Source organism: Microtus pennsylvanicus, chromosome 1 (assembly GCF_037038515.1).
Source record: "Microtus pennsylvanicus isolate mMicPen1 chromosome 1, mMicPen1.hap1, whole genome shotgun sequence".
NCBI classification, from domain to species: domain Eukaryota; kingdom Metazoa; phylum Chordata; class Mammalia; order Rodentia; family Cricetidae; genus Microtus; species Microtus pennsylvanicus.
In genome coordinates this window covers 120,976,970-120,999,910 of record NC_134579.1, presented here as the reverse complement: position 1 = coordinate 120,999,910, position 22,941 = coordinate 120,976,970, and the positions used below count along the sequence as shown (strand labels likewise).

General features: G+C 46.6%; 1 protein-coding gene across 4 annotated transcripts in view; it reads right to left on the bottom strand.

The window, feature by feature from the left end:
• Positions 1 to 292: 292 nt before the first annotated feature.
• Med13l (mediator complex subunit 13L) overlaps positions 293 to 22,941 on the bottom strand; it is a 229,934-nt gene continuing 207,285 nt past the window's right edge. For 3 of the 4 annotated variants that reach the window (XM_075982008.1, XM_075982014.1, XM_075982029.1), the window contains 14 exons: positions 21,389 to 21,568; positions 20,727 to 20,950; positions 18,824 to 19,016; positions 17,778 to 18,195; positions 16,781 to 17,000; positions 15,530 to 15,718; positions 14,840 to 15,063; positions 14,560 to 14,729; positions 11,954 to 12,112; positions 10,649 to 10,825; positions 9,134 to 9,291; positions 6,728 to 6,889; positions 4,272 to 4,384; positions 293 to 3,021 (listed from right to left, as the gene is read on the bottom strand). In XM_075982008.1, coding sequence (XP_075838123.1) covers positions 2,889 to 3,021; positions 4,272 to 4,384; positions 6,728 to 6,889; positions 9,134 to 9,291; positions 10,649 to 10,825; positions 11,954 to 12,112; positions 14,560 to 14,729; positions 14,840 to 15,063; positions 15,530 to 15,718; positions 16,781 to 17,000; positions 17,778 to 18,195; positions 18,824 to 19,016; positions 20,727 to 20,950; positions 21,389 to 21,568 — 2,720 coding nt within the window. In that variant the 3' untranslated portion in view covers positions 293 to 2,888. The remainder of the gene's footprint in view (positions 3,022 to 4,271; positions 4,385 to 6,727; positions 6,890 to 9,133; positions 9,292 to 10,648; positions 10,826 to 11,953; positions 12,113 to 14,559; positions 14,730 to 14,839; positions 15,064 to 15,529; positions 15,719 to 16,780; positions 17,001 to 17,777; positions 18,196 to 18,823; positions 19,017 to 20,726; positions 20,951 to 21,388; positions 21,569 to 22,941) is intronic. The other variant, XM_075982023.1, reaches the window with a different exon arrangement.

The window sequence follows — 22,941 nt, the reverse complement described above, 5'->3', positions numbered from 1 at the left end:
CACGAGGGAAGAGGCAAACAGACATGTAACTCGTCCTAGGGGCTGTTCACACATGTCCCAGGGCAAAACATCAGATCTGACCTGCTCAAGACAGGCGAGGACCTAAACACTAGGGTACCTGTGCTGGCCCCTGTGGTGGATGATGACATAACAGGGCTTAGGAACAGCCACTGGGGTAGCACACACACCTTACAGGCCAGCGCTGCTCCTTCTGTGACATGGACACTACATACACCTGAGCAGTGTGAACTCAGTACAGAGAGAGGGTGGGAGGGAAAAAAGACACTCAAAGTTTCAGTAATTCAATAATTTATTCCTCTAAAAAAGTGTGTAAAAGTATATAGCTCTCATCCACAAGGTATATATGAATGACATTTAAAATGGAGGCCTTTATCATTGTTTCTTTTTATCAAAGTCTTTAGTGTATTGAACCAGCGCTGTGCTGTAGTTCTTAAATGAACAATACATATTTTTGTATTCTTTCCAATTGTCTGCCATATATAAAAGAAGCTCACTGCAAAAATGCTTGAAGGAAAAAGGAAACAAAAAAATCAGAACTTCCCAGAAATGTACAGCTTTTACATTTAAAAAAGGCTCTGAAATATACATACAGGCATGCCGGACAAGCCCTCCCTGCTCCCCTCCCACCTCCCCATTTCAAACCATGGTAGGAGTTCTGATTTCTGCAGAATTTTCAAAATTAAAAATTAAAAAAAAATAAAATAACTTCTCACTCTGTAGCAAATCCAGGGCTTGTACATTTCAGATTAATTCTGTAAAAAACTCACAAGTAAAATAATGCATATTTAAGGGAAATATTATACAGACTTTTTCACACAGAAGTACATAATAAGATTTTTTTAAATCTATTGCCATTCATTTATTTTTGCACAAAAAACGTATAAATATGTCACCAGCCTTTCTTAACTTAAAAACTTAAATAAAAGACACCAAATGAAAACTACCCTTTGCTGCCTTCTTTTAAAACTTTTTATAGTGTTTTTCTGGGGTTTTTTTTTTGTTTTTTTTTTTCATTTTTTTTTCTTTTTCTGTGTAGAGTTGGGTTTCTAGGGAAGAAAAGCCCCTGCAGTAAAAACAGTCCATTTAAAAAAAAGAGAGAGAGAGAGAGAGAGGTTCAAAGTTCTGATGAATTCTGAGAAAAAGCAACCCCAAGTGGTAAAAGACTACAAACATCTACTTTACAGCCCATCTTCGCCAGGGTGACTTTATACAAGTTTACATCCCCATCATCTCACGTTCTCAAAAGGCCTTGAGGGTTTCCTCTCTGATAAGAAAAAATAGCACTGCGATATTTAAATCAATTTTACACTGTACACGTTAGATACAAATGGTTTGATATATCAGATTTTTTAAGCTATACATTGGAAAGTCACCCACCCCCCAGCTGGTGGGACAGAGAACAATCACCCATTTACAAGTTATTTCTCTGCTTTCACATCCCCACCATCTGTTATGTAATATAATGTTTTAAACGTTAGATTATCTCAAGAAAAATACTTTTACAAAATCATATCAATTATTACATTTTCCTTTTTTTCTTTGTTAATAACCAGGACATGAAAGTCTCTTGGAAGAACTTAGTTTGCAGGACTCTCCCATGGAAGTCAGGCTCACTGCCCATCAGGCAGCTCTGGGAAGCCAGTCCACACCACCACCCACAGACAGAAACATATGACATAAGGGCTAGAAACAGGGCTTCAAAATCAACCCTAAGGTCTGGGAGGGGGAGTCAAAAATACTTCAATCAGCTGTTAATGCTTTAAAAAGGCATTGTTTTTTTTAAAGTCCCACACAGAGGCTCAGCTTCAAGTACTGATTTAACGGTTGAGTTGTACTATTTGTTTCTTTGAAATGATATTCCTATGGTCCAGAAGAAAATTCACCATGTTTGTAACTGGTTTTTGTGATATGTACAAAAGTCCCTTTTGATCTAATGAAAGGAGAGACCTGGGTTCTGTAAGATTCTCTAGAAAAGATATTTATTTCCATGTGACTGTATAGAGAAGTGATTATGGTCCTTGCCGCCTCCAGTGCGGGGCTGAGCCTGACTGCCTTCGTAGACAAGTGTAATCCACCCACGGTGTGGGCCACACAGCACAGCACAACACTTGGAACCCTGGGTGGTTCTTACCAGAATCTACTGTTGGGTGGTTATGACTGCATTGCTTTTCCGGCATGATCTCCCCAGTTCTCACTCCTTTTCTGGCTTCTAGGACAGAGGTATGTGGTCAGAGAATCCTATGGTGGGTCTCAGTGGGTTTCAGCTACTGTACCTGGTCCTCAAGATTAGAAAAAACAAAGTTGCAAAAACCTTACAACAAAATTAAAAATAAATAAACAAAATGCAGCTGTCTCCAGACCTCCTGTGTCTACAAGGGTGTGTGGACAACCAAAGCCCTCCTGACAGGCTGGGGAGGCGGAGACCCCAGTACTAAACCTGTACTGGATGGAGCTGGTTCGTAGTTGTGACACGTCCCAGGTTATGGAGTCCGGGTGCCCCACAGGCACCCACCATTGGCTAGAGGATTGCATCCAGAGGGCTGGACAGCCTGACACTGACAGAGGCTGACCGCAGACGCTTGTGCAAAAGGACAGTGTCTCTTCTGTTTCCCTCTTCCTGGTGACTGCGGGCTGCACACATCACACATTGGCTCAAGTCACTTCTTAACGAAATTTCCAGGTCCTCATGAAACACGTCAAGGAGTCACTGTGGCACGAACACTGCAGAAAGAGCAAGTGCCTGCTCAGAAGGCGTCACAGTGCAGGGCTGTAGGGAGTGCTCTGGAAAAGGCCGGGCATCTGTAGACTGGAGCTGGCTCCTTGGCCAAGGCTGCAGGAGAGCTGAGGCAGAGGGATCCGCTTCCTGGTTAGAGCATGTTCATGATGGCGTTGTACAACTGCGTGAGCACCACAAAGTGGATGGGAAGGCAGGAAGTGCGGTCCTGGGTGGCCGGATTGCACGTGAGCCAGGATAGGGCATTGTAATGCTCCAGAACAAACCTGCCAGGGAGAACACACAGATCAGCTTCTGGACCACTAGGTTTGGGGTGAGCCTGGAGGCCAGTGCAGCCCACCTTGCACTCCTTTACACTGCACTGTCTAACTATGGGGGCCACCAGGGTCACTAAACATTAAGATGAGGCAAGTCTGAACGGAGACTGCTTCATGTTGGCTAAATGCCAAAATAAGAATACATTGGCAATACCGAACTGAAAAATGTACCAAATATTTCACCAACATTTGGCTTTAACCAGTTTCTCAATGTTAATCTGTTGTGGTCACTTGAAAAAAAAAAAGTGTGGCGGACAGGGTCTACCCAACTATTCTAGATATTTAGTACATGACCTGAAACTCGGCTCACAGTCTTAGCTAGCCGCCTGAACACTGGGCTTCTGGGCATACAGCACACACTTCACCCACTACAAGGCCCCTTGTTCTGTGTTCCAGAGAGCCTGGAAACCAAGATCTTACTGATGAGGCTTCTGCCTGTGAGAGAGCACAAGGAAGAGCTCTTGCGTCTTCTCAAAGCACCTGACAGCTTTTGCTTGTTTTAAGATCTGGTCTTGAATCTGGGAAGGTGGCACAGTTAGTGATATGAGAACTTGAATTTTTGCCCAGGAACTGTGTAAAGCAGGGCACAGAGTGCACACCTATAGTCAACAGTATGGGTGGGATGAGCTCCAGGCTAGGTGAGACCCTGTCCCAGAGTAAGGTGGAGAGGGACTGATGACAATGGCTGACCTTGGGCATGTACACCCACGTGCACAAAGCCACAGGGTCTCCTGTAGCCCAGGCTAGACTCTGGCTTTGAAGTCAGTAAGTAGCTGAGGATTTGACCTCCTGGTTCTTTTGCCTTTTCCTTCCAAGTTCTGGGATTACAGGCATGCACCATTATACCAGACTCACAGCGTAAAATTTTATGTGGTGCTAAAAACAGCAAAAGAGAACCCATGCTTCTGGGATGCATTTTGCAACACAGAATTTATGTTCTAGTAAGACACATGTATCTATCTATAGCAGGGAAGGTTAAAAAGTGTTTTCAGGTAAAACAATTCCAGACACTGTCTTCCAACTGTCCCTGCACACAGCCCTGACACTTTCATCGCCTTCTTGGAACAGGAAGGGAAGTGTCCCATGCACTTAACTGTGTAGTGAATGAAGTACAAACACTGTCTGTCCCAAGCAGCCGTGTCCCTGTGAACATCGCCTGTACTAGTACACTGACGGAAGCAAGGAGGAAGGAGCATCACCTTAAAACATCAGATGTGGTCTTGGAGTCCAGAGGGTGTGGAGCCCGCTGGGAGTTCCTGGCAGGAAGGAGCTCATCTGTCTGTGCTACGGAGATGTGGTGATGGAGTGAAGCCTGTGGGGGAGAGAGAGCATTCATGCCCAGGTACAGAACAACAGACAGGAATCACCGAGACCCCGGAGTCAGACTGCTATATGCCCAAGTGCTCCAACTGCTCAGTAACCTCCTGTGACGTAGCACCACATCCTAGAGTTAAGATCAAGGCCAGGTTCAGGGCCCTCTCTTCCTGGTTTAACTAACTTTGTTTGCTTCTTTAAAAGAAATACTTATTTTGTGTGTGCACACATGTGCACATCACAGCACACATGGGGGTCAGGAGACAACTTGCTGGAGTCAGTCCCCCTCTTCCATCACACGGGTCCCGGAACTGAACTCATGACTTAGTGAGCCCCCTCACCAGTCCATCTGAAACATAACAGCCCATCACACAGAACAGTTGTTCCTATGCAAGGCTGTGTGCCCTGCCACCAAAGCTGAACAAGGGCCACTACCAGTCACTCAGTTTTGAGTATTTTCCCCTTTGGAATATTTTAAAAAGCAAAACCAATTGTTGTATCATTTCTCTTGTAAATTTAGGAGGTAAAGCTTACAGATAAGAACTTTTAAAAACGGTAATATGTATCATACACAATAAAAAATTCCTTTGTATCAACTGATAGGTTACAGACAATCTCCCCTGGTAATCTTGAAACTTCCTCTTCCTTTCTCCAGTCACGGGCCAACCTGGTGTGTGTTGGAAATGAGTAAGGAGTGTCAAAGGCTCTGCAGTCCATGTGGCTGGTCTGTCCTGTGGTTCTTTTAAATACCTTCTACCTTTCAGATTCCTCACAAACCGCCTGTTGATCCGGAGGCTCAATTACGGGTGTGTCTCCAGGGTGGGCAGGGCAGGCAGGAAGACATCTATGTCACTTGAGCGCTGAAGACTTGAGTGGCAGTGCAGCAAAAGGCACGGTTGGCTGTCCCGAGGCAGCAACGCAGACTAAACTGTGTGAAGCGACGGTCCATTCCCGTCATGCTTCATCTTTAGGTGAGCACCCTGCTCCCACACCACCTTCCATGCACCTAGCACAGAGTGACAATTCACTGTGTCCTCTAGGGTCACACTGTGTCTGCCACCTCTGATTTGGATGCCAACTAACAGTCCAGTCCTAGGGAAATTCCTTGCTTTTATGGCCAACAAAATGTTATCAGCTACATCCTGAATATTTCTCACTTTGGGTCTGAAATCAGTCAGTTCTTCAACGAGCTCAGATGTTTTGAGCAATAAGTAAAAATTAGTAACTACAATCACTACAATGCGGGTGTTTATTGTAGCCAAGCTGTTATTGTTCCCAGGTTTTACAGAAGAACAAATGTAAAAATTTCCATGACTTGTGGTATTACACGAAGTCCTGAGAAACGCTGCTTTCACTCCCAAGTGTTTAGATTCCCCCTTCCTTGTCCCTGGGAGATACAAACATCTCACAGGTTACTACTGCAGGGTAACCTCCACGCTGCAGAACAGGCACACAAAGTCTGTCCTGCTGGGTGGTGGATACCCAAAGATGCACTATGTGGTGAGGCTGCACAGCTGGTTCAGTCAGCCTTACTGATGGGCACTTAGTTTTTCCTCATCTTTCACACAGCCATCCTGTTTGCATATTCTGAGACAGTATTGCTGTGCTATTCAAGTTTGCTTCAACTCACAACTCACATGATTCTCCCACCTCGGCTCCCTTCCTAGCTGGGCATGGGCATGTACCAACTACGTTTGCCATTCTTCACATCTGCCAACACAGAGACTGCTGGAGGTGGCTGTGCTGTGCCAAACGGGGAGATCAAGGCTGGTATTACTCAGTACCCTCCTTTGCCAGGAGTCCTCTCCAAGGTACACTCTCAAACCTGTGTCTCTTGCCAGCCTTCAGGTGAGGAATGGATTCCACTCTAGGCTCTTTCATGTTCTTCAAGTTTGGGGTCTTGTTTTAAAAAGCCTTGAGCTCTGGATCAATAGGTTCCAAAAGCCATGCAAGGAAAACAACCACGGAAGTGAAAGGCACGACTGACCCCCACTCTGCTTTCTGGAAGATGCTGCCAGTGTGCAGTCAAGCAGGACTGTGCTGCAGGCCATGGTCAGCAGCCAGGACTGACTGGGAGAGTGCCAGGCTGAGCCACGTGTTGCTTCTGCACTTATGATGGTCCTGATCACCTCCTGAAGTTAATGTGGACTCACTTCTTAATAGCAGGTTTGGGTTCCTCTCCTAAACCCACTCTCCAGTAACTGTATCTCCTCAGAGTATTAAGTGACAGGAGAGAAAGGAATACAAAGAGACTGTGGCAGCTAGCAGGAAATTTCTAGTTCAACCTAAAGAAAATATGAGCCCATGATTCTTCTTAAACTTCAGAAAGCATCAAACCAACCTTTAGGAAGAGAGGGCACTGGTTCCGGGCCTGGGGACATGATGACCAAAACCACTGCGGGAGGTTTTCAGCTTTGGCAGTTGACACAAAATACCCAAGGGCCAGTGGCTGCTGCTTGAGCTCCTCTGGGGCCTCCCGAGACAGAAGTCGCTCACCCTGGCTCTGAAAAACAAGGCCCAAATCACAATGAGCACTGTCAGGAGGTGACCATGGTTTTCCCCATGACTCTGGTCACTAGTAATGGTCTCCTGCCTGCATATCTCCCACCAAGTCCCTGGCAGCTGAGAAATATGACAGGAAATACACAAGTCTCTGCAGCCAGCTTAGGCACTGACAAGATCATACCATCCTGACAAGATGGGTACACTGGTGCTGGGGCTTTATGCTGCAGCACGCTGAGACAGGAGAACCGAACATCCTCAGCTGCTCTTTCGCCATCGGTCCCCAGAACCCCCAGAGCACAACTGCTCTCCATCATCACTGGGATGAGAACTAAGTGCCATGCACCAGAATGCACAGGGTAGCAATGCTCCTGGCACTGTGTAGAGTCTGGAGTGCCTTACTGCAGCACTTTCCGCCCATCAGTGGCTATCCAGAATTTAAAAGGTGCCTTTAGCACAAGTAATAGTAAGTGATCAGTTGTTTCTGGATGCCTTCTATTTAGAGAAAGAAATGATCTTTAATTACTTACTATATCAAATCCTATCAACTCTGATTCTGGACAGAATAAAAAATAAAAATATTTTTATGGCCCAAGAAAAAAAGCAAAGTCGGGATATAGCAGTATATGTACACACATATATGTGCATGCAATCCACACTCTTAGGAGTTATGGACATTAAGGTAGGAGGATCAGACTTCAAGGTACAATAAACAATAGTCTTTGCTGTCACCTTGAACACACAGTCCTACTTAATGACTTAACTCGAGATAAACCGTCTAGAAAAAGGAAATGCTCAAGAGCTTCTTGGAGTCACCAGGCTGAGGAGCTCAGCACTGAGAAAGGCCACCTGACTAGTTTCGGGATAGAACTGTTTGCACGCAACATCCAGGCTCTGAGAAAGGAAGAGCACACAGGCACCTCCATCAGATAAGGCTTTATGAACTAAGATGAACTACAGCAGCAAACACATGACTGGGGCTCACTGCAGATCACAGTGAACCAAGTCACAGGAATATTCATTATTCCTGTTTCAGTTTCTGTCAAAATAACCTCCAGTAAACAAGCTGCGTGTCACTCTCTGGTCATCAGTCTAAAGGAAACCTAGACATTTACCATCTCATCCTCACTGAGGGCACTGCACAGTCCTGTCCCTTCAGTTGCTCCACGACTAAACTAAGTGCTAAGCCTTCCTTCTGAGCACCCGTAAGTGACTGCAGTGCTGGCAACATGGTCCTGTCTAGGAGTCAGTGGACAGAGGGCTGCTGCACTTACTCAGGGCAGACACCAGACAACAGATTCTCAGTGACCCAATCTCCCAAGAACCATTATTAGAAGCACAGCACAACCATGAGGCTTTTGTCCTGCTGGCTGGGACAAAGCTGACATGAGCTATGGGACAGCCTTTGACTTTAAACCCTTGTTAGTCCAGGGCATTTAAAGACTGAGCTAATGTTGAACTCTGGCTTCTTCACTAATTTGCAGCAGTGATCTAGAGACGTCTGTAAACTATGCACTGGTGGCTCTTGATGTCTCCCTTCAGGCTGCTGCCAGCAAGACCAGGACGGTGCAAGAGAAACAAAGTGGACACAAACCACGGAGGCTCCTCACAGGCATGTGCTGAGCAGCAGCTCTGCCCGCCTCTTCTTATTAAAGCCACTATCTGGGAAGATGCAAAATGCTAAGAAAAGTATTTTTTATTGTTCAAAACCAAAATCATACAACCCCTCTTGGGGAGGTTGGCATGGACAACATGTGCCTATGGTTTCTCAGCCTTTCAACTTCCCTTGTCGTGGGGCTGGAGAGATGGCTTAGTGGTTAAGAGCATTGCCTGCTCTTCCAAAGGTCCTGAGTTCAATTCCCAGCAACCACATGGTGGCTCACAACCATCTGTAATGAGGTCTGGTGCCCTCTTCTGGCCTGCAGGTGTACACGCAGACAGAATATTGTATACATAATAAATAAACTTCCCTTGTTGCCCAAAACCAAGGAAAACCGCAGGCAGGAGCACCACCGAGAGCCTTGCACACCAGAGGACTAACTTTCTAATAAAGGGGCACACTAGGAATGTCTGGAAGGTGCTTTCCAAATTCCTGCTCTCCAAAATTGGGCTGGGAAGCTGTGGCACAGAGACCTCGAGCGCTGGAGAGAGAGGTGCATGCAGTCAAATCATGGCTGCTGATGGTGACGGCAACTTTCCTGGGGGTTGTGGTTGTTCTCGGCAACCTCCTTCCGGCAGTTCTTACCCGACTGTGCTGGAAGTGAGAGCCCACACCAATTCCAGAGGGAGAGCCTGGTGAGGGAACTGGGGATGAGTTGGGAGAGGAATGGAGGTTCCCAGTCATTAAGATGCCAATGTCATTGTCCATATCATCTGGGAATGGAAGGTCTACAAACATATCATCTAGAGGGGAAGAAAACACAGGAAAGTTAAAAAGGAACCATACTCCACCTCTTGCTCTGCTCCTCTTCAACCGCTTCAGGCTACTGCAATACCTAACAGCTGCCTGCTATGAGCTGTCTTTTTGTTCTTGCCAGTGACTTCCTAGCCAAGTAAAAACAGTGGAGAAACCACAACCATGGAGAAAGCCCCCAACTCCTTACAGCTCCAAAGACAAATAAAAAGATGAAAGACAGCTTAAGAGGCAGCTCCGTTGTTGCAAAGTCAATGCTGGCACCATTCAGCAGCAAGCAGACTCTAGCTAGGTCTATGATCAGTACCTACAGGGCTGGAAGGCTGACTTCAGCAAAACAGGTAGGAGCCTGCCATGACATGAGACTTCAGCAAAACAGGTAGGAGCCTGCCATAACATGGGATGAGATCAAAGCAGATCAAAGCAGTGTTCCTTAGAGGATGCTTTACCTCTCACACTGCAAAATGAGGGTACACTTGCAGGAAATTTGGACAGGAAAATGTCAAGGTAAACCATCACCAAATGCCCAGATACCATGGAATCTTGCCACCAGCCCTTCCATTCCCATAGGACTGGGACTTCAATGAGGCTGTCACAGGTACATTTTGGTATCCTTTCCCTCTCCACTTAACATGAATAAATATTGGTACATGTTAAAAATTCAAAAACAGCACAAATAAATGCATGAAAGAGCATTTTACAAAAAATATGACTATTTTCAATCCTATAAAAATGTTCAAATACAATTCCATTAAGAATGATCAGCTTTGGAGCTACTCTCCAGTAAACTGCATCCCTTGGTGAGCTAGGAAGCCTGCATATTCACACAGCCATGCCCTCCACAATCAGATCAGAAGAGCTCCGCACTGCAGGGACAGTGACTGGTGGGGGACAAGAGCAGATAGAAAGCAGGTTAAGTTAATCACCCATGTTCTCTCATCTTGATGACTAATTCTGACTATCAACCTAACTGAGTTGCTGAGAAACAGAGTTTCCTGTGAGCATTACTAAGGAAGGACTAACTGGTGGAAGGGCCACCTTGAGCACAGGCAATGCCAACTGTGGGTGGAGGCCCAGATGCAGAAAGTAGGAAGGCGAGCACGAGCGGCTTCCCGAAGCCAGATGTGCTGCCAGGGTTGCCACAGCTTCGTGGCCATGGTCTGAAAGCAGGAACCAAACCAATCTTTCACTTAGGGACTTGCAGAGACACGAAGGCACTAACAAGATGATACCACAGAGCAGTTCGCCCAGGCGGTTCTTAGACTTTGCATCTCCTCTCCATGGTTTCTACCACGCAGCAGCCAGCACTCCACACTCACTCTGTCTGCTACTGCACCTTCCACTCACCATTGTTGGGGCTAAACCCGTCTTCATTGGGGTAGTTGGCAGGAGCCACTTGGATGGTGGACGATGTTGGGAACACCAAGATATGGGTGCAGGAAGCATCCTGAGGTGTGTTCAGCTGAGACGACTGCATGTTCAGCGCAGTGCTTCGGCCAAACACGGAGCCCATTGTGACAGCATCTTTAAAGACCAGAGCTGTGTCAGTATGCTCTGCAGACCAACAGCCACAGAAGGAGGCTCTCACCTGACACAGAACCCTCAGTGTTCAAGCTCAGAAGATAAGGTTGCCCCAGTTCCTTAAGGATCTTTAGAGAATCGACAGAGAACACCAGAGATGATGGCCTGACCTCACCTCACACTGGAGATGTGAAGATAAACCCAGACAGAGTCCACCAAATATTTTGTAGATTACTTACCTAAGAAGTAAATTAAAACCCTAAAACTAACCTCCCAGCATCGTTTCCATCTGTGGTCTCTCAATTTATAAAAGCACCTTTCTAATAACATCAACTAATGCTCTGACTAACTCTATGCAGTGCCTACCATATACTGGCCTGCGCTAAGCTCCATCCACGTGCCTCACTGGGTCAGCACACCCACCCTCAAGTAGCAGTAATCGTCTCTACTTTATAAATGAGGACAGAATCATCTAAAAAGCATGTAAACTTCTGGGGTTAGTGATGGCTACCAAGGTGACCTGAGGCCTAAGGAGCACAGTCAGCCACTGTCCTGCACTGAAGCCTGTCCTCAGTCAATCTCCTGACTTCCCACAGGATCAAAAACACACCTTATCTGAAACACACGACAGACCTAACCATGCAGAAGTGCCTAGGGGCAGTCAGAAAACAGCCGTTAGCCACATTTATGAAGCTTGTGTGGCCAATGTCCTGGCTGACACTGAGAGTTTGCTTATGTCTGACCCTGTGCTAAATGTTCTTGTCTTTTCTCCACTACTCACCCTCAACAAGAGCAGAGAGACTAAACCCCTTTTTGAGGTACCACACTGATCTAGAAGCTTTCTGGAGGTGAAATCCCTAGGGATCCAAGAGACTGGGGTTAGACGGCACTCACTAGTCGTGGATTTCCTTGTCACTCCTACCCAGGTTTCACCTCTCTCCCAAGCTGTGGTCAACAACGATAATTAAGTCCTCCCTAGGCAGGCATCAGATGGTCCCATTTTCTAGGTCAAAAACCAAACTCCTCTCAGAGACGCAATGCTTATGAATTACATTTATCCGTGGATTTAAGTCTGAAAGGCCCAGACTGATAAAATCCCTACTCGATCTTAACTAACAAGAGACCATTTACCTGGCATCACAACAAAGGACCCCTGGGGCTCCATGGCAACCAGGCAGGCACTAAGGATAGAAGGAGAGTCTGCAGCGGAGATCCCACACATCCGGCACACATCCTTGAGCTGTTTGCTGATTGTCTGTAGTGAACATTCTCCAAGGAGGATACTCCAGTCTGAAGTCAGAGATTATAAACACAGTCTTTAGAAGTTCATATGGTGGTGTTTTAGACATTGGTCAGTTCTGATTGGAAATGTCACTGTTGTGACCCAGCCCTAAAGGGAGTGGAGTTTTCCGTTTAGTGCCTTCTTTTACCTGGCTTCTACCTTACTGTGTTACGCAGAAACGAAGGCCTGTTTTCTAGATATTGCCATCCTCTCTAGAGTGCCCTTTGAGGGCCTACAACAGACCCTGGCAGATTTAAGTTCTAAAATTCTTTGGATGCTGAGGTCTCTCTTGACTGTGCTAGCCTGTGCTAGTCACTCTTTTCTCAGGGTCTGATTCTTTCACTACCCCATCAGCACTTCCCTCTGATACCCGCCCACTGCCCTACATTGAAGCACTGTGTCTCCTCTGAGCACACGGCGCCCAGCACAGGCATCTATCTCTACAGTCACAGTTTTTCCTCCCGGGAGAGTGCAGGGCAGTATGCTTTATGTTTCTAGTGAAATTCACGCTAAGTGGGGGAGAGAACAGTGGCTGAGAACATGAAGAAAATGCCTTAAAATGGTAGGCTCCAGACAGGCCTGGGCGCCACGACACATCAGGAAGACTCTGCTCTTTCTGACAAGCGCTGGCAGCTAAACAGCAGACACTAAGGTTATCTGGAAGCTGCTGTGTGACTTCACGCAGACCATGGTCCCCAAAGGAGGAGCCTCAGGTCAGCAGGGAGGTGACTACGCACTTCCTCTGTCCATCATGGTTCCTCCAGCCACACTCGGGCTCTCCCCGTTAAGGGGCGAGGAAGGAGAGTATGCGCCTTCCCACAATCATACACGGAGAGGGTCTTAATCATTTTCTAAAGTGCCAAGCAACAGACAACACATTCATCCCCTGCTTCTTTCCTATTATTCCCTCCCCTTCCCAAGGGTTATGAATAACTGAAAGCTTTTAAGAAAGAAGACTGACTAAGAGGCAGACCAGGGAGGAAGAGAAGCAATCAGACAGAAATGAAGGGTGGAATCCCCTAGTGTATTAAGCTCCAGGCTACTGACACCAGACTCATTCTAAGGAGATGCTGCTTAAAAAAATGAAAAGGGCCCCATTTTCTCCCAATTCACAACATCAAATGTGACTTGAAGACATGCCCCCTTCCTCCCCATCCCAGCCACTGGCACACACTGCGGTGCCTGTGCACATGTCCGTGAGGCTGAAACCCTGACTGCACACCTGCCTTACAAGCAGCAGCTTTATGGGCTCTGTCTCTCTCAGTGGCTTAATTCCAGGGATTCCATGGTACCTGACTGACTCTAACACAGGGGCTGGTATGAACTACAGTCTAGGGGCAAATCCTGCTGCCACCTGTTTTTGTAATAGAATTCTGTTCACAGAAAGCCATTCATGTAGGTATTTGTCTTATGTTGTTCATAATGGCAAAACTGAAGAGCTGCAAAATGCTCACTCGCTTTGCAAAAAGAAACTGTACTCTCAGGCACTTGGCCAGGACACTGTCCACTCTACTCCGGTAATCACAGACTACTTTGTGATGCATGTCTTCTTCAATCAACTCTATTTTTTGATATTATAATAATTATTTTCTTCTTCCCTCTCCTCCCACTAAACCCTTTCATATATGCCTCCTTGCTCTCTTTCAAATGCATGCTCTTTATATTCTTAGTTGTTGTTACATGCATCTGTGTATATTATATACATAATAATTCTAAATATTATCTGCTCTGCCTGTACAATATTACTCATATGTGTGTTTTCTGAGCTGATCATTTGGTAGTAGACAGTCAATTGATGTGCTCTTCCCTAGGGAAGACTATTCTCCACTTCCACCATCCCTGGGTTGATTGTGGTTCTCTGTCCCCAATGACTTCAGCATGTCTACTGCCATTGTCCTTGCTCAGCTAACGTTGAGGCAGTAATATTGGTGAAGTTTTAGTCTGCAAAAACAATTCCTGCACCTATGGCTCAGGGAACATTGGAAGAAAGGGGTGGAAAACTTGTAAGAGCCAGAGGACTGGAAAGTCTGTGGTGACACTGTGCCTCCTAGGAATGTCAGAAGCTGCACCCACATGTAAGGAACATGCTGGAGAACCAATCTGGGCCCTCACACTTACACAGCAAGCCTTTGACACACTGAGCCATCTCCCTAGCCATAAAGGGTATTCTTACCTATGACCTATACTCTCTATTGTCTTATTCTTTTTACTGTATTAATATGCAATATTATTAAAATTAAACTATCATACTGTACTAATGAAACATGTTTCCTGTTTTACATTTCAAATATTATTTGCGTAAGTAATGGGGACTACAGAGAAACTTTTAAATCCCTGGTTTCTCCCTTTTGTCATCACAGTTGGTCTTTGGGGCAACTTTAAGGCCCTGCTTCGCCCAGCTACCATCATCAGGTGAGTCTCCTCTGTCCCTGCACCTGCTTCAAGGACTGCTCACCTTTAAGCTCCCCATGGCCAAGACGCCCCAAGCGGCCGATGACCACTCTCCAGGGCAGAGATGTCATCTGGACAATCCCCAGGCACCATTCCCATAACTTCTGCAGCCCAATCTTACGCGCAGACACTTTACTCTTCCGTGACCTGAAAGAGAGAGAAACAGGAAGGGTCCTACACAAATCAGTTGTCACTCAGTAAGACACACGGTTCATTTCTAAAGCGCACATCCATGCCCTCCCCACAGAGCTAACAGAGTGAACACAAATAGCAAGGCTTCTCACCTGTTCGGTAAAGCAATGTTTACAACACAGGTCTCCAGTAATTCCCCATGGAGGTCAGTGCAGGATGCCAAGAGCCAGCGCTGGTCATGAGACAGACAATAGCCCACAAAGAGTACATTGTATTTCTGGGTCGCCTCACCGAAAGTCTCTCCTGGCTCTGTCTGCTTGTCTTTGATTGGGGCCAATATAAAGGGAGGGGAATAAAGCTGGATTGGACTGGGCCGCTGAAATAAGAATCAAATTCAGTATCAGCACAAGGCCTACCAAGACAGCATTTACAATAAAAACCCAGAGCAACAATGAGGGAGGAAAACAAGGAGTAATGACAATAGGCGGCTCCCACCATCCTCTCTCCAGGAATCTAGCAATGATGACACCGACAGCAAAAGTATTAATCAAATTCATGAACTATGGTTTAAAACACCTGTCTAGTAAATGTTATAAGCCATTAATATTTGGTTAAAAGAAACTGCTGCATTAGAAAGTAAGCTTGCCCAGTGTCAACAGGCAATAGGAAAGATTAACTCAAGCACAGTGAGATCCATCAGATACAGCCCCAGGAGGGTCTAGAGTCACAGGCAGCAAACTTGAAGGATTCGCAAGATGCAGAGCCATGGCTCTAGGCTGGGAGGTGGGAGAGGTGCTCTGGCTCATACTGCAGCAGCAGATGGCTCTGCCTCCAAAACTCACCTCTGGGTTCTTGAGCGTCATTTCAATGCTGGCTGCAGGCCCAAAGCCCGTGAGGGATTTAATGTGGATCTGTGTAGGCAGAGGCCGCCTGCACTGGCAGTACACTGAAAACGCCATGGATTTCAAGTATTGAATATAGAAAACATGTTCATCCTTCATTGTCTGCAGCATGTACTGGCAAGGCACAATCTACAAGATGCAAGCAATAGTCAGTTCAAAACCCCACAAACCAGACAGCTGGAAGATGAGATGGCATGGATTTATGGCTAGAGAGGAGAGAGGGACCCTTAAATCTATACCATGTAGATATCAAATATGAATTCCTTCCAATGAAATAAAAGCTGTACCTCAAATGTCCACCAGTCATTTGAGAAGGGTAGTACCAATGTGCCAGTTTCCTTGAGAGCTGTTCTGCCCCACTGTGGGTACAAATTCTCAACCTCCTGTCCCATGACCCTCACACTTAAAACTTGCATTTTAATGTATGCCCCATTTGTAGAGTATCTGACATAGTATGCGGCAGTAGTATCTAATCATGTGGAACTCAGACTTTGAGACAATGAAAAACTATCAGCAATCTCTTCTGTTCACTTTAACTTAAATCCTTTCATCCAAAAAGACAGCTTTCAATAAAATGATGAGGCATTTCAGCTGTACAAAAAAATTTAAAAATCACTTCATTTCAAAGCTAGCCAAGGCACAGGGAAACAGGCACACTCACTCACTACTGAGAAACAAGAACAAGCTTTCTGGAAAGTGACATTCATCACTGTCCACATGTGAGCATCCACTTTTAAACAATGCACCAGCATGTTCACTAGCTTCGCTTACACCACTGGAAAAAGGGAGTGCACATGAAATGCTGACCTATATGAGAAGGGCCAAACATGTAACATATGCTGAGCTATGCGGTACAGGCCCACAGTCTCAGTATTGGAGAGGTTGGGGCACTGGAAGCTGGAGACTAGCCTCAGCGCCACAGTGAGACCTGTCTCAAGACAAGAAAGTGTTTCTTATGACAAATGGCACTGGAAAAGTATTCGTGTGTTAACCGGGAAAAGAACCCTGGCACTGTAATGATGAGACTGAGACAAAGGCAGAAACACACTAGGATGGAAATGATAACTGAACCCAAAAGACGGAGCCCTGAAGGAGCACAGTTCCTGCCAAGGCTCATAACTTGGAACTCAAAGGACTGAGAATTCCGTCTCACAGAAACAGCAGCATAGAGGACAAGTCGTGGACAGCAACCTGGAGAATGAACGAGCTTCTCATGTGCTCGGGTAAGTGATCCAGCATCTCCGTGTAGCAGCGCATCAAGCTCAACAGCCAGAAGTTTCCGGAGCTGGAGTCCTCCTCTGCGGTGTATGTGAAGGGGTCCACCATGTAAATCACGACAGCCGGAGGGTAGGCGTGGCTGTCTGCAGAGTCGGGCTCAGTGGGGATTCCTATCCGCTCCCGCTCTGTAACACTGGAGAGAGAGAGTCAGGTGTGAGGCTCTCACAGCAAAGACAAACTCCATCAAACAAATCAATTAGAGAGCACACTGACTCCCCAGGCAGCGATTTCAGATTCAATACAACAGTGGGGGTGGGGGTTACACATCAGGTCCAACATCTTCAAGACAAGACGGGAAACAGCAGTACAAAAACACAAAGCTGCTGTGATGCCCAGAATCTTTTAGAGCCTGGGCATGGATTTCAGGTGAGGGATGCAGCTACTAGAGCCTATACACATATCCCCGAACTCAGAACTCTTCAAACGTGTCTGGTCCCGAGCACTTCAGAGCAGGCATACTGAGTCCAAGTTACTCTAAAATGGGAGCTTTCTTCTTCTACTCCTTTGTTTTCTGTATTAATGTTGCACACAAAAATTTTATAACAATACTAGCTAATGAACTCAATAATAAGCGTGTTAATTAGAAGTTCCAGCTTGCTGAGCGGTGCTGGCACACACCTTTAATTCTAGCACTCAGGAGGCAGTGGTGGGGATCTCTGTGAGTTCAAGGCCAGACTGATTTACACAGCAAGTTCCAGGACAGTCAGAGCTACACAGAGAGACCCTGTCTTGAAACCCCGCCACCCCCCCAAAAAAAGTCCCAGCTCTTCATGTACCCATAGATCAACCAGTGTCACTTTTAATTAGCAAGAATGAAAGGAGCGCTCTACTGGATTTTGAGGCTCTTGAAGTATGTGTGTGAGGGGTGGAGGTGGAGGGAGGTTTCTCGGTTGGGGAGAAACAAACACACCTGTCTTGTCCATCCTGTGAAAGCTGGGCAGAGCTCTGCCCAGGTTCAGTGTCTCCGCAAGCCACATTCCCTGGAGGTCGATCTGTGGAGCTGCCCCCAGCACTGGGGTTCTGCCCTCCAATGCCACCACTGAATCCTGAAGAAGAGGTAGTGCTCATCTGAGGGATGCCTGGAGCAGAGGCAGTCGAGGAGCCTGGAAGCCCAGAGGAGGCAGATGAACTACTTGCTGCAGGGTTTGCAGAGCTGTTGGAGGTGGGGTTGAATGCACTGCCAGCTGGGGGTGCTACTGAGCCTGAATTTGAAGGTAAAGACCCAGTATTCCCAGGTGTGGCTTGTCCCTGTGCTTCTGCTGGTGGACTGTGGTGCTTAGGTGGCATCAGCAGGCCACTATCGAGCTGCAGAGTGGCTAAATAAGGTGCTGGAAGAAGACAAAAATGATTAGTGACCCTCAGTAGTGTCACTCTGAATACTGCCATCATGTTAGAATATAGACTTCATGCTTACTCATGGCTAAACCCGGCTTATTGGAAGAGACAGGAAAGAAATCACTCATAACAAGTCTCTGATGTCACTTAGATCTGGACCTCTTAGCTGTGCATGTGTCCTACAGATATACACCCCACAGTCACACAGGGCTCCACAGATATGTGCCCCACAGTCACACAGTGCTTTATAGATATACTGTTTCATAAGCTCTGAAAGATATCTTCAAGCTTAAGCGGCTAATACCAAGTAATGCAGCAGTTCTCAAAATGGCTATAAACACATATAACCCCAGTAGGTGACTTGAAAGAATATACACCACATAAAAATCAGGATTTAGCCAGGCATGGTGGCCCAGGCTTTAATGCCAACACTCAGAAGGCAGAGGCAGGTCTATATCGCAAGTTCTAGGTGAACCAGAGCTGGACAGAGAGACCCTACCCAGAACACATCAAACTTCAAGAGTCAAGAAACGGATTGCTGGACTTGCAGGAGTGGGGAAGGGAAAGAACTGCCTTACTTTATCTTACCACCTCTCCTGTGCCAAACACTTGCCCACTTACCTAGGTGATGGCGGCAAACTTGAGCATAAAGTTTGAGTCTGGAATGATTGTCATTCTCCTCACTGCTCCAAGACTGATTAAACCACTCGCTCACAAGCTCCTCCGTCAGCTTCTGGGCCACAGTCTTCCCCACGCGCATGATCCCATCGCGGAGCACTTTGCAGATGGGCTTGTGCTGCCCCAGCCGACACATCTGGAAGCACACAAGACGATCTCTGACAACAGCCACCATTCATGCCAGCAAACCAGCAATAGCAGCAGGCCTTCCCTGGCAGACATCTTGTCCCCTGACACTGCTCTGTCCTTCCGACCCTGGCGAGATCTTCTAACTAGGCAGAGCTGCTGCTGCACATGCATACTGGCGGTCTAAGAGTCAGAGTGGAGATGCCTCTCTCCAGGATACTCATGGAGGAGGGATTTCACAGAATCAGCTATGAGGAGGGAGTTTTCTACTTGGCTGGAATGTATCCCTTAGAGCTGCTGAGGTGAGGAAAGCTCACCGCGCTGGTTAGTTTAGACACAAACCTAGACATGTCTGGCAAGAGGGAATGTCAATAGAGGAACTACCTCCATCAGATTGGCCTGTGGGGCATTTTCTTGATTAATGACGGATATGTGAGAGCCAAGCTTACTGTGAAGGTTGCATAAAAACCGCAGCTGAGCAAGCCAGAGAAAGTGAACCAGCAAATGCCATTCTTCACTGCTATCTGCTTCGCTTCCTGCCTCTTGGTTTCTGCCCTGACTTCCCTCCAGGATGGACTGTAACCTGTAAGCTGAAATAAACCCCTTTCCTCCCTGGGTTGCTTTTGGTTAGTGTTTTATCACAGCAACAGAAGGCAGACTAGGAGCTGAGCAGTCCAGCCTGCCGAGAGTACCCTCCACGAGCAGCTCCTCAAGAGGAGCAGTGGCACACCTAAACAGATAAACAGACCCAGCGAGTTGCAAACTTTGGAATCGGCTGGAGGGTCATCCAAGCTACCTGTGATAGCTTAATTCTGACTTTATAGTGCTTTACACGCACAGACAAGGCAAGGGTCAAAGGTGACATATCCAAGGATTTCTTCCGTGTCTTAACAGATACCAATGCGTTGTAAGCTGGCATTTCCTGTTCACCACTAGTCCATGTTCACCGAGACACTTAAAGACAGCAAATCCTGTTCTAGATCACATTTGAAGTCAGCTGGGTATCTTATTTACAAACACTTCCCCAGTGCTCACAGGTGCTTGCCAGAATTCTAAGCACTTTAGGAAATACTGGTTTCATTTCATGCTGCCAACACACAGACACTGGGACTACAGGTACAAGGCATTTGCACTTCAGCAGAAAACATACATGTACCTGCCATTCCAAGATCCAGGAGTCAAATTTCAGGACTGAAGTAATTTATATACTAAAGATGCAAAACTATGATCCTGAGTTTCATATTAATAGGGTTACTATATTTTTAATCTATATAAAAAATTAGTATTAGGATAACTCAACAGAAGCATGAGCCATTAAAATTATCCTTCAATTCAGACATTTTCAAGGTAAATGCTTTGGTACTACTATCAGGAATTCTCAGAGCTAAAACATAAGCACGAAGCGTGTGCATGCCTTCTGTGTTTAAAGCCCTCCCTCCCCAGTCAACACATGCCTGCTGACTCTGAGCTGGCAAATGGAAACCCTTGGATGGGATTTTAGGTGTGTGGTGAGGGTGGCATTCTCAATCTAGTAAAAACAAAGCCTCGGGGAAGTGCTGCTCTTCCAGAAAGCAAAACAAAGACAGAAAAACAACAGTTCAACTCTACATTTCATCCCTACTTACAAGCACTCTTTGAAATCTACCTCCAGGTTCATTCCTTCAGTTACAGCCAGATGCAGGCCTCACATCAAGGAGGTCGCCACCATTAACTTGCTCACCTCATATACAGCACTCAAGTCCCTGAAGAAAGTTTTGGCTCCTTCGAGCAAGGCCTCATTTTCTGGACACACCACAATATAAGCAACATCACGATGGCCCCCATAAGGCTCCAAGAGCAGCTTCTCCCAGAAGGGCAAGGAGAAGGGTGAGATGGTCAGGAATTCCTTGTCGTAGCCCACCAGCAGAGTGGGGATGGGCAGGGGCTCAGGAGACTCTTCTGAACCTGGAATGACATTGCTATTTAGGATACTAGGCAGTGTGGCAGTCCCTGATGTTCTGATGGTATGCCTGAGCCATGGGGGCCTTTTCCATGAGCTGAGGTGCTCCTGCAATCAGCCCACTAAATGGGCTCCAATGAAGAGTCTCACAAGAGTCAGAACATCTTAGAAAGATCCAAGGAGAGCAGAGGCAGAAGGCAGGAAGCCAGGTTTACTCTGCCGGCAGCACTGCTTCAGTGAGCTTCAGCACAGCACGGGGGCCTTGCCATAGAGTAGGAGGAGAGCAAATGCATAAGCCCAAATCAGCAGACACTGTGGCTGAGGCAGAATTCCTTTAGGGAATCTAGGTGTGACTGAGGAAGAGGCTCCTCATGACCAGGGAGGCCAGGTCTTGCAACAACCAGAGCACAGAAGCAAAAAGGAAATTAGAAGTCAAGACTCACCATAGGTCCCACGTCCTGCCATCTTATGGAACTGCTGCCAGGTGAGTGGTCCCTGAACATGCTGGATGTTCTCCCAGGTCCTGCCTGTGCGCTTCTTCTGGATAGCATCCTGTAGAAAGGGTTGCAGGGACAGCAGCATACGTACCACATCTTGGGATGAGAGCATGCTTGTATCCAGCACTGTGGGAGGGGAGAAGAACAAAGAACAAGGATGTAGGGGTGGCACTCTCCCTCCTAGATGACATTCTGAGTCTCTGTTACAGGAGATCGACAACCTTGGAGTCAAGAGAAAGGGCTTTCCAAATAAAGAAAATAACTGGCAACTTGTTAACAAGAATAATGAGGGAAGTGGACGATTCAACAGAAAAACTGTATAAAAAAAGTAAGAAGAGAAGTCTCACTTGTTTCACATAAACCTGTTTCCCAGATCTTTCACAAGACACAGAGGTACAAAGGTGCCTTAGTCACCACGTTCCTTTCTTTTTGGAGGTAGGGGTTTAAGACAGGGTTTCCTGTAGCTTTGGAGCCTGTCCTGGAACTCACTTTGTAGACCAGGCTGGCCTCGAACTCACAGAGATCCGCCTGCCTCTGCCTTCCAAGTGCTGGGATTAAAGGCGTGTGCCACCACCACCTGGCGTATCATGTCCCTTTCATTATACACGTTGTTTTGAGGATGTGGGGACAAAAAGACAAGACCCTGACAACCTTGTAAAATTTCCTTATAAAACACCGAATGCGTAAAGAGAAAGGACCTTTGCCATGGCACCCAAAGGACATCTGCACCCAGACAGGCAGGACAGCAATGCTCATGGCCTAAGAGATGTACCCTTCCACTGACAGTGGGTCCTGAGCCACAGAGCAATGTACAGCTGTGTGTCCACAATGTGGGTGTGGCTGATGCTTCTGTGCCAGAGAAGGACCCACAACCTTCCTCAGTCTTGGAAAGGTGAGACTGTGACTCCAAAGGGCAGGGGCTTCATGCTACCCTCTGGCTGATTAAAAAAGAGCCCGGGCAGTAATCTAAGATGCAGCTACCAACTAAATTAGAGACCAGAGGCTCTCATGAGTCTTAGAGCATTTATAGGTGTGTTTGCGGCTTTGCACTGGTCATCCAACAGAGTTTTGTTTGGTTTCTTAATTTTGGAATAAATAAATCTAGAAAATTACATAAATAAACATGGATGCCCAGTGTTTCCTAAAAACCGAAAGATCTGGCAAAGCAGAGGCGAGAGCCTTGTGAGCTGGCACAGCCATAGCAGTAGCAGCAGCGCCTCAGGGCTTCTGCTTGCTGGTGATCTGTTCCAGACTGAAGCAGCACGAATCGCCTTCAACTTTACACTTTTTTCTCTTTCACTCACAGTAAAGAATCACAGCAAAGCACTTCCTTCATCTGAGCCTCCACCAAAAGTGGGCAATGAATGACCAGGAGCAGCCCAGATTCAAGGCCACAGAAGCAAACACTGTCTGGATGTTTTGAAAAGATCCAGTCCAAGGCATCATTTTCTGAAAGTCTGTCTCCTGCCTTACTCATCTGTAGCAAACTGGCTACTTTG